Source organism: Calidris pugnax, unplaced genomic scaffold (assembly GCF_001431845.1).
Source record: "Calidris pugnax isolate Ruff unplaced genomic scaffold, ASM143184v1 scaffold351, whole genome shotgun sequence".
Classification (NCBI taxonomy): Eukaryota; Metazoa; Chordata; class Aves; order Charadriiformes; family Scolopacidae; genus Calidris; species Calidris pugnax.
Genome location: NW_015091067.1, coordinates 580,630 through 592,100, shown reverse-complemented (window position 1 = coordinate 592,100; position 11,471 = coordinate 580,630). Strand labels below are relative to the sequence as shown.

The 11,471-nt window shown below is 42.2% G+C and overlaps 1 protein-coding gene across 5 annotated transcripts in view; it reads right to left on the bottom strand.

Annotated features, from left to right (window-relative positions):
* Positions 1–441: 441 nt before the first annotated feature.
* Positions 442–11,471, bottom strand: part of FYCO1 (FYVE and coiled-coil domain containing 1) — a 51,509-nt gene continuing 40,479 nt past the window's right edge. For all 5 annotated transcript variants that reach the window (XM_014956952.1, XM_014956957.1, XM_014956956.1 and 2 more), the window contains 4 exons: positions 4,903–4,998; positions 2,786–2,996; positions 1,396–1,505; positions 442–942 (listed from right to left, as the gene is read on the bottom strand). In XM_014956952.1, the coding sequence (XP_014812438.1) occupies positions 867–942; positions 1,396–1,505; positions 2,786–2,996; positions 4,903–4,998 (493 nt within the window). In that variant the 3' untranslated portion in view covers positions 442–866. The remainder of the gene's footprint in view (positions 943–1,395; positions 1,506–2,785; positions 2,997–4,902; positions 4,999–11,471) is intronic.

Genomic DNA, 11,471 nt, shown 5'->3' with positions numbered 1-11,471 from the left:
GAGAGAGAGAGAGTGCTGTCCTCCTCAGAAACTGTGCCTTCCTCTGAATGCTGATGACTAAGGTGCTAAAGCAGGAAAGAGGGATGTTCCTCTTCCTAAAATGACACAGTGAGCAGTACTTCATTCTGCAGATCATACTCCCGATTCTGCCGCTGGTACTCACCGTAAGAGCTGGATTTCAGTGGAGCAACTTAGGGAGTACGGTGAGCAAAAGTGACAGGAGCTGCAGCTGCTTCATGTTGTATTGTTTTGTAGCTGGTATTCAGTACCAAAGCATTTGTAAAAGCCAGTTTACGACTTACCAAATCTTAGCCCAAAATGTAAAAAAACCCCATGTTTGCATTTTATAAAACTTGGGAAGGATAAAAAATTCTAGATGGATTACAATAGATGCCTGTGAAAACTGAAGTATTGCATAGTTGTTGTTCTGATTGTAAGAGCTTAGAGCAGAACAGAAATGGTTGTATTTACTTCTCCATGAAGAGGTCAACAAAAATACACATTTTTCTTTAAATTTCCTTTTGAAGGATATTTTTGGAAGAAAAGTAATTCAATTTTCAGTAGAGAATTTAATTTTGCATTTAGACACCCCCACACTTATCTTTTTTCCCCACTGAAAAAAATTTGGTTATTATTGACCTTTTAAATCAAAAAACATGGCTTTTCAGCAATCTGTACACAGTACAGAACCATTAGTGTTCCTAAAAAGGCTTCTGGTTTTTAGTGTATACATGTTTTCTAAGTGCATTATAACTATTGCATAGTTTCAAAGTCTTCAAACACAGTGGTAATCATAATGCTTACATGTACATAAATAATAGCATTTCTTAAAAATTGAATTAAAAATAACGCAGTATAGTCAAAGGCTATGGAAAATCACTTCCATCATAGATGACAGGTCGCTCCACAGCCAAGTGGTAAAACACTCTTTTTGAGATAAACCTGTCAAGGAAAAAAAGAGAGCAAGATGATCACATGAGCTGAAGTCAACTGGACAGGAAGCCTTAAAAGCATATTCAGTCCTTCAGTTTATACTGAGGCAAAAATCTGACTGGTGTTAAGAAGTATGCCTGTGCAAGGGCTGTCATGTCTGTTGTTCACAGGATGACAATCCTGACTAAACTGTCTTGGAAAAAGTCACAAATGACTTGTTTACTTCTGTTTACCTTCCCAGAGGTTGAGACAGAAGAGTGGATTTTTGTCCCAGGAGAGAAGAAAAAAAAAAAAAAGTAAAAAAAAGAGAACAAGAACCAAAACTCAAGCTGAAGATCTTCTGCCAAGCCAGGACCAATTTTTCATACCTACTTGTGAATGGCGGAATAATGGTATATCTGATCAGTTCCATGGTCTGTAAAACCAAGCTTATTTCACCTTTTACAGCCAGCTGGGACCTACCTAGAGAATGTGTTGTCGAATATCAGCGTATAGATTCCAGCGTTTCTGACTTTCACCTGTCCTCTGATAGTTTCCTTATGAGAATTGCAGCGGGTCATAGGAATAAGAACCTGGAATTTAATAGAAATCAAAATGAAACTTGCTATTTGCCCTATAAATTGACATTTGCCTTCAGAAAAATATTTACACTTGAGCCATCTTGAAACCTTCAAAGTTCATATGTGCCTGCAAAATTTTCACTGATTAGAATTAAAAATTTACCCAAACGAAAATCTCACAGTGAGACATCTGTTTTCCTTTGATAACCTCTTTACAGCATTAAGCTATGGCTATAAATCTCTGCTTTAAAGATGGAATCAAATCGTGATCTTTTTAATCTTAATGTAAGTAAGTTTACTAACATTTGCAGTGCTACATTAAAGCTATATAAATACATCCAAGCACAGAATTTAGCTAAATATGTCTTTCAATATATGCCTTTATACCCGCTGTATTACGAAATGAGCTTTCTAAGCAAATTTTAATTGTATATCTAAGCTTATAGAAGAAGTGTGTATAACCATCTATCTTGCTGAAAAACTCTAACAGAGACAGTTGCCAGAAGAGCAGCTGACGTAGATCAAGGGTGACCCTATAAAATCCAAAGTTATATCAAATAGATATATCAAGACTAAAGCAACATCCACTCTTCATTTGGCTTTCAGATTAAGAATAAAAGAGATTTTACATGGAGTTAGTCACTGGGAATTAACGCATGCGATATAAATGTCTTACTCCCCCAGTGAAATCACAACCTACCATGGTGGGTTAAACCAACAGCTGCCTGGTCTTCATTAAGACTTTGCAATTAGCTGAGTAACACGGATTCACTTAACCCATAATCTTCATGAAATATGGACAGCACATAGAAAAATGGTACCTTGGGCACTGGCAAAGCACTTTTGCACACTATCAAGTTACTTCAAATATATGCTTCTCTGTAAGAACTGTAGGTAACCCAATGAATTTATCTGTCTCCTTGTGGCCTCTGCTTTAGAGCCTGGCAAGATCGGTCCTAAGCAGTTCACAAATTCAGTAATATTGAGGAGAGAAAAAAGATTAATTTTGCAGGCTTGGACTTTTATTTTTCCTTAATAATAATGCATGAATTTCAGGTGCGACCAATAGAAGCTACAGCGCTTTTCAACTCAACTTTTGCAGGCAGCATTACTTAATTAAAGATGTAGCTCTGCCTTCAGGAGAACTGTAGCTTAATTGGAGAAAGGGGTCCTTAATGCAATGGCAACTGGCACTCTTGTGAAGAGCTCCTAGCTACACTTGCTGATTCCTCCAGGTGGCCCACTGTTAATGTACTACAATCTCTAAGGCAGTAAGGAAGCAAAGGCCTTACTTTGCATTGATCCAGGGGTGTGTCTTCTGATTCTTGGTAGACAACACTGAAAGATATGCTTTTAGGGTCTGATGAAAAGATCCAGCTAATTGTTAACCCCATCTCTGTAACGGTGATGGGAATGATGCTGTAGGTGCTGGATTTAATGAACAGCTCTCTGTTGCTTTCCCCAAAATTTAAGATCTCTTCCACTGTAAGGGGTAATTTGATCCTGTGAGGGAGAAAAATACCATTACTTTAAGAGATCCAATCTAATTACTCAGACTGAAACAATAAAACAACAAAAATTGCTTTTTATTTTCCATGTATTTGAGGTAGACTCCACAGCAACTTTGTGACAGGTTCACAACATGCACAAAAATTCAGCCTTGGATGAAGGGAAGAACGCAAGAAAAGATGACTGATATCAAGTAATTTCACTGCTTTAGCAAATGTGGGTATTACTCATTTATTTAATTTCCACTAGAAAAAGCTATTATGTGAATAAAGCTTTCTAGAGTTACTACGGTAAAAAGAGTCTGCTGCCCTCTACTGTTTCTTTTTAAACAACAATTTTAACAAAAAACAGTCACCTAATTTATTCACCTTTCTAGGTATCTTTTGTACAGGAAATAGGGATCAGGAGAACAGAGGGAATGGATGGATGGAATGTGAAGAGCAGCTCTGCCTAGATCCACTGAAGCACCTAATGCTACAGCTTGGTCTGTTTTACCCAAGCAAGCTGCATAAAGCTGCCTCAAAGTACTTCTAGCTAAAAAGGGAATTCTTAGCACCCGGCTGATCCCAAGTCCTGAAGCATTATATTAGCCTACCTCATTCTGATACCTATTTCAGACTGCAGACAGTGAGGCCCTTAAACAGGAGAATGCTGCTTGCTTTCTTCAGGGGAAACCTGAAATGCTATGGATCTTACTTATGTTACCCTAACTAAAACTAGTCCAACATGTCACTTTTTAGGCCAAATAAATTGTTTCCAAATCAGTGTAAATCACAGTACTGTGATTTGTTTGTCAGCAGCCATCAAAAATCAACACATTTACCAGAAGATATCATGCAGTCACCATGATGATTTGCTGTTCTAGAGTAAGGAGGAGTTCAGTTTCCAAGACTACACAGTGGCTGTGGATCACAGCTGACTTATTATGATAACTATTATACTCTGGCCAGAGAGAAAGGTTCATATTGTTTTGCTTACCTTGTTATCTTTCTCTTAGCTAAAGTAACTGCTGGGGTGCCTCAGGTGATTTTTGATTTTAATAAACTAATGATCACTCTTCATTTTGCCCTAACAGCCCAGCTATGATTTTAGTTACTCTTTCATTTACCTGGTTCTCTGACCAGCTGCAACAAGGTTGAAACATGGACTAATTTATCTCCCTGCAGTCCAAAATTTAAAACCTTCCCCATAACTAAGCCAAAATTTCAAAGCTAGGCTTAAGGGGAGAGTGAGAAAAGGGGAATCTCTTGAAGTCACAGGCATTTTCATAGGTTAGATTCCCTTCTTGGCTGTGCAAGTGATATGGTGTATCGCTATTGCACATAACTATTAATTTCAGAGCAGGATACACGCAGACAATTGTGTGCACACAGTTCACAGAAGTTGAGGAGAGGCCCAGCTGAACAGGTTTTGCTATGGCATGAATCAACCAGAGACAGTTTCTGTGAGGCCACCAATAGATAACAATAGATACATGCTCCAAAAGGCCATGAATTCCCTCCCTGTGACAAAGGCCTGACTAGCACTGCACTCCCTGACTTTCCCTTACAGTTTCTTCCAGTGACTACTACAATTACACACCCTTCTCTCTAAGCCCCCTTCCTGTTCACAGCACCTCCTCCAGTAAGAATAGGAAGGAAGGTTTTCTGATGTGACATGGACCCAAATCTTTCCTTATTCCCCACTGGCACTAAAGTTTTGCAGGACTCAAAAGAGGGAACCTGGCTCATTACTGCTGTTCTGTGTAGTTTATACTCTCTGCTCCTCCTCAGACCAAATTCTAATGGGGACACAAGTGATCAGCTCTTCCAGCAGTCAGTAAGGTTCATGCTCACAGAGCTGATTATCTGAGCCCAGCCTTTACTCTTTCAGCCTTGTACTAACGAATTGTTCTACTTACATGATTTCTCCTGACTTCAACAAGCATATCTCAGCATCTTGAGCAACTTGCCACTCTTCCGATTCATCGAAGGTCGAAGAATTACATGTGCTGTTTCTAGGACAACAGAAAAAAAAAGGAAAGACATGATTGCCTGAGTAGTATGTAGTCAAATGCCATCTGCATTCTGACGTCTCCCTGAAAAGGAAATGTTTTGATAGTCATGATGCCACATTATAGAATTCTTATTTTGCTCATTCTGGTGCCAAAACTGACTGGGCAAAACTGCAGCCCCATTCTGTCAGCCACTGTGCACAAATGTGAAACTGTTCCCATCCTGTTTTCCCGAGCTAAGAGGAATACATACATCCAGAACATCTCTTCAACAGTCTTAAGAGAATTCCCTATTGAGACACTGCCAGGTTTTAAATATTCCCTGACATGTAGAAAACTTGAAGGAGGGCAGACACAAGCAAAACAGTCTAGACGTGTTCTTTAAACAAAGCTTGCACAGGGATATGATATTTGCCCTGGATTTAATCCGTGAGGTGTTTTACAAAGATATTATCCAGTTCCTTATTCTGACAATGGTACACAAAACATTTTATCCTGTAGAATCTCTACCATGTATCTTCTTTTCATGTAAGAAAACACTGGATGATCCAAACACGAATACGCTGAAAAAGCTGATTGGGATGACAAAGCAGGATGCCTTCTCCACACCATGATGAGTCCAGGAGAGGAGAGGGAGTAGATGGAAGAACCTGCCATCCACTCCTTACCTCAAAAAGGGTGCATGCTCTGGGTGAATGCTGGAGTAGCTCCAGCTACGAATTACGGGGCTGGGACACCAAGAGAAGAATGACTTTGGGAGTAAGTAAACATATGCTCATACTTTCCACGTAAATTAGAGCTTCTCTAATTGATACTTACTTTGCTTCTCTGCCTCTCAGCGGGTTGGTAACTGAGAAAATTAGGCTGTCATTCCCAGAAAAATGCCAGGGATTTAGCTTTTTCTTTTAAATCCTACAGGACTGTGCTCTGCAAGCAGCACTGCTGAGTACAAGAGCAGGGGCAAACACTTCCAGGTAACAGCACCTTCAGCTGGTCATTAGCAGCATCTGAATACACTATGTCAGCACATGCAACCATGTATGAGTTTAGCGGGGTGACGCTATCGATTGGAACCAGGAAGGAACCACTTCTATGATTGCAAATTAAACTGCACCCACTGTCTACACATTTCCTGAACTTATAGAGCACTTCTATCTGTGGAATTCATGGTCTCTTTTTCCTGTAGCTTCTTGGGTGACTTTTGACTTCTTCAGAGTCATACTGCCACTGCTAATACCCTAAGGAGACCACTGCGAGCTGCAGGGAAAACTCAAACCTGTGAGTAAGTGCCAAAACCTGAGCCATAACCAAACATTACCCGCCCACTGAAATATAGGAATGACATAATACATCTTGGTCTGTGAACGTTCATACAACTTCTATGCAAATACTTAGGAAGTGATACAAGTAATTTCATTATTAACTACCTATCTTTATACAATTAGATAAGATAATAATAAAACAGATTCTAAAAAAACCCCAACAAATTGGAAAACTAAGTTACAGTTTGTAATCCTATAGATATATTTTGCTTGCACAGTGTGAACAGCAACAGACTTCATGCTGTGATCCACATAACTCTCCCTTTCCATGGTGATAGGTACACAGCCTTAATTTCACAGCCTTGGATTCATACAGACCAAGAGAATTAGAGGATTATGGGCTTCTCAGCAGTGACAAACTCTACGATTTACTGTGTGATGCCATTAGAGTTCCTTTTAATCCGTTCATTTCACCTTTTTTTGGGACCTTGAAATTTAAATTAAATCCCAGGACCAATAAACATTTCATGTTCTCCTCTAACATGCAATATTCTTTACTCCTGCTGCTGCAACCTAACACATGGTTATGTGATTAGCTTGCCACTTGGCTGCTCTAACCAATAAATTCACCTCACCTACTCACCACAGGCTAAAGGAGCACTAAGTCTCCTACTTTGTCTTTTAAATCTAAGTGCATTACAATCACAAAGCAAATCCTTCTCTTCCTGCTATCCTATTGAGTGCAATGGTCTAAACTATGGGCTGGTAGCACCGGTGGAAAACAAAAGAAACAGAGTCTTGTGATTTAACTGGAGCTCTTGTCCCCCTGACAAGAGAATTTATTCTTACATGACCTATTCACACTAGATGGCAGCATTAAGGATGTTCCTGCAGCTTGCCAAACCCACAGCTTACGAATATGCACCCTCATGCATCAAAACCCAGACAGTTTCTCTTACTTTCTCTTGAAAGTGAAATGAAGTGGAGCTGAAAAGCAGGAAGAATTGAAGCATGAAAAAGACACTACAACAAGAAGAGAACAACTCTGGTCCAGCAAATCCTTGAGACACAGATTGTCAGAGGCTGGTCAGATATTTTGAAGTATGACTTCGTACTTGTCCTGTTCTTATGGTCTTCCTCAGACATCTACTGTTGGTCATTGTCCCTCAGCTGGATGAACAGTGTGGCTGTTCTACATATGGAAAGCATTTCTTGCAAATGATACTGAAATACTGTCATGACCAACATCAAAAATAGCATTGGAAGTTAGAAATAAGAAGTCCCTTTCAGAATTCAAATCTCAAAAAAGCTGGTTCAACTCTGCCCTTGATAATTTTCTGCTTTCAGAAGCCCCTGAGCTCTGGAAGGTGTAGCTACACATCTGAGGTGATGGCTTCACGTGGCTGAGCAGTCAATTCCCCATCAGCAGCACTATGATTTCTGAATACAACTGCAGGCGTCCAGGTCCAGAACCTTACTGAAATGCATGAAAGCCAGAAACCTGACAGTGGAGACCGTACAGCGCCCCTTACAGCCACTTAGCCCAGCAAACACCTCTGTAAATATCTCCTGCCAAGAACCAATTGAAGGCGTTATGCTGGAGTCCACAAATGATTCCTCAGGCCTGCTGTTACCCAGCAGGTCAGTACCCATCCTAGGCTCCCTACATAGCTATCAGCCTTCCTCTCCAGCCCAACAAAAAGAAAGGAAGAAAGGAAGAAAGAGTCAGTATGGCCAAGGATCTGAAGAAAGGATGTACAGGCAGCTCTTAGCGTGGGCAAGAAGAGAAGCATGATTTGGGATGGAGCATGAGCTTATGAGCTTACTGAGTTTTTGAAAGGGTACAAAACAAGTATCTTGCATGAAGAAGTGTGTACAGGTGGGGAGGAAGACAGAATGGTCACAGGAGGACCCTGACATATGTAGGGATGGGAAAACATCCCATACGCAGCTGATGAAAAAACATGGATAGACATGAAGATCCACCACCGTGTTGTGAGTGGCCCACATATTGGTAGGTAGGAAATCCCAGCCATTTCTCTGAAAAAAATGTAGGATTTAACTATGCTACATCCTGTGTGAAAAACAAAACAAAAAACCAAAAGAACTCCCCTGCCTTAAAACTAGTTACGCTAGTAACTATCTGTACCAGAGGCAACTGGTGCATACAGAGAAAGTAAGCTAAGGAAATAAGCCTGACAAAGGGATATTTTTGTGCTCCAGGGGACGATCTTTTGACATTTTTTTAGTATTGTGATATGGCAGAGGTTTGGCAGAGGCTCTGAGATGGAGACAGCTTTCAGTCATCAGTCACATGCCGTATTTGCAAGAGGTTCAGATAACAGGCTTCAAAATAAGCATTTTGGGATTAACAGGGTGCTTTCAAGTCCCCTCCCCAGCAGGAGGCAGCAAACAGATGATTATGGCAATCAGCACTAGAAATACTGCCAAGCTGCTGCCCCAAAGAGCCTAAATACTGCAGTCTGTCACAGCCAGCTCTACCGGTAACCCTAGTTTTTTTCATTTGTGAGATATTTGCTCCCAAAAATGAGCTGTTTTTTTCTTAGATACCTTAGAATTTTCTCTTTTCACAGTTCTTTAGAAGATATTACAGGGAAACCAATATAGGCTAGGGGTGGATCTTCTGGAAAGCGCTACTGAGGAGAAGGATCTGGGAGTCCTGGTGGATAGAAAACTTTCCATGAGCCAGCAATGTGCCCTTGTGGCCAAGAGGGCCAATGGGATCCTGGGCTGCACAGGGAAGAGTGTGGCCAGAGAGGGAGGTCGTTCTCCCCCTCTGTTCTGCACTGGTGAGGCCACAACTGGAATCCTGCGTCCAGTTCTGGGCTCCCCAGTTCAAGAGAGACAGGGAACTACTGGAAAGAGTCCAGCGTAGGGCTACAAAGATGATTAAGGGATTAGAGTACCTCCCTGATAAGGAAAGGCTGAGAGAGCTGGGACTCCTTAGCCTGGAGAAGAGAAGACCAAAGGGAGACCTTATTAATACTTATAAGTACCTAAAGGGTGGGTTGAGGGAGGATAGAGCTCAACTCTTTTCAGTGGTTCCTAGCGACAGGACAAGGGGCAACGGGCACAAGCTGGAACATGGGCAGTTCCACTCAAATCTGAGGAAGAACTTCTTTGGGGTGAGGGTGGCAGAGCCCTGGCAGAGGCTGCCCAGGGAGAGTGTGGAGTCCCCTTCTCTGGAGATCTTCAAGACCCGCCTGGATGCAGCCCTGAGTGATGTGCTCTGGGCAACCCTGCTTTGGGAGGGGAGTTGGACTGGATGATCTCTAGACGTCCCTTCCAACTCTGACAATTCCATGATTCTGTGAAACTGAGGCAGAATTATAGGAGAGGTATAGCAAAGCCAGTATATACACCACTATCCCCCAAGAGCTCCAGGCCCTTTCAGCCGAGCTGGTGCCCAGCCCTCAGTGCCCAGCCTGTACCTCCCCAGGGGCTGCTCCGTCCCAGGGCCGGCAGGTTCCCTGCAGTCGCTGTGGTTTCTCCACACAGGGGGCTTCACAACTAGACAATGCAACGTTCCTCACGCTGACCCATGGCTAGTCTGTCAGCCCTCTCCCTGAGATAAACTCACACAGTTCACCTCTACTTTACCATAATTCTGAGGTTACAGTAATAATTCCTGTGTGTTGTAGCAGGTGTCCTGCAGGCAAACCCAAGGCAGGCCATTCGGCCTCACAGAGCTACACGTACAGAGACACACACAGCAGCAGCCCTCACCATTCCTATGCTGGAGAGGGCTTCTTTGAGTGGGCCATCAAAAAAATATTTTATGGAAACACAGTCTCTGAAACAAGGGAGGAAAACAGGTGAAATCACAGTTAGGCTAACAAGCTGAAATAAAGTATCTCTGAGTTTCTTTTGATCCCAACTGCAGGATAAAGGGTTGAACGCTGCTGTTCTTTTTGTACAGAGTTTATTAGAAGTTACACAGAAGTAACCCCAGGGTTCCTTGTGTACGGATAAGGGCAAATGGGTGTCAGGAGGGTACTGGTCTCCACAGGAAGGCCATCTCTGCCCATACAGTCTAAAAAGGAGCATGTCTGGTGACTGAGGACCAGCAGTTGCAATTGTGGACTAGGCTGGCAGAGTAGCTCAGGTGAGCTCTCCATAAAGGCACAATTAAGACATTTCAAAAGTGACTCTGAACACTGTTCTAAGGAATTTAAATGGGGGGCCTCTCCGGCAGAAAGGGCCGATTGCTGGCCCCCTCTGCAACGTGATGGAAACTTTATCTTTCCTCAAGACAGACATTCACATCAGTTTAGGGTCCATGTACTACCACATCGCTTAGCCACTGCTTTATCACCCTCACACCCTATTCTGCATCCGAATATAACTGCTAAAAGCAGGTGGCTGTTGCAAACCTGTTGTTCTTCTGTTTGACAGGGACAGTTCGTAAATACTTAGTGCCTTGTTACAGATTGCAGACAGAGGAATTGCTACCACATGCAATGAAGCACAAGGGAGAACTCAATTTTAAAGAGCACTACACTACGGGGCCTGGCATTTCTCATCCAAGTAGTCTTCTTTCAGTAAATGATGCTGTAGGGGCAAGTCAAATTTGGTGTTGGTTTTTTTTATACACATTTGCAGGTACCAAACTCAGGAGTACAAGCACACTGCTCAATAGGACAGAGTCCCAGAAGGACTCCAGCTACTGTACCACAGGCTGCTGCAAAGACCTAACTGCATGGACTAGCTCCTCTGAATGCTGCTTCCTCTCTTGCAGAATCCATCCATGAGTAAGGCTACTACTTTTCTACACCGATGGAGCAGTGTCACCCAGGCACCTCCACTTCCCTGCACACTCTCAAGAGCCTCCTCACAACTATTTCTCTCCTGTATCTTGTATCCACAGGCTGTAAGTCAATTCCCACCCCTGCCTTTGCTGCAAGTGAGAACAGTCACCCCTGCATAGGGTAGGCCCCCTCCATCTCTCTTCTAAATGTATGGAGGCCCTCCCAGCTTCTCCCATTGACTCTGAAAGAAAATATAGTACATGTGCTACCTTTAACTACAGCTGAGATTGACTTAAAGGTAAAAAACTCACTTCGGGTTCACCTACATAGTATCTTTCTAGCCATCTCCACCCCATCTCAGGTGGACAACAAAATCTGACAGAAAATTGTCACTAGAATATTTTGGCCCCAGAAAAACAACTAGAAGGAATTGGAAAATCCAGTA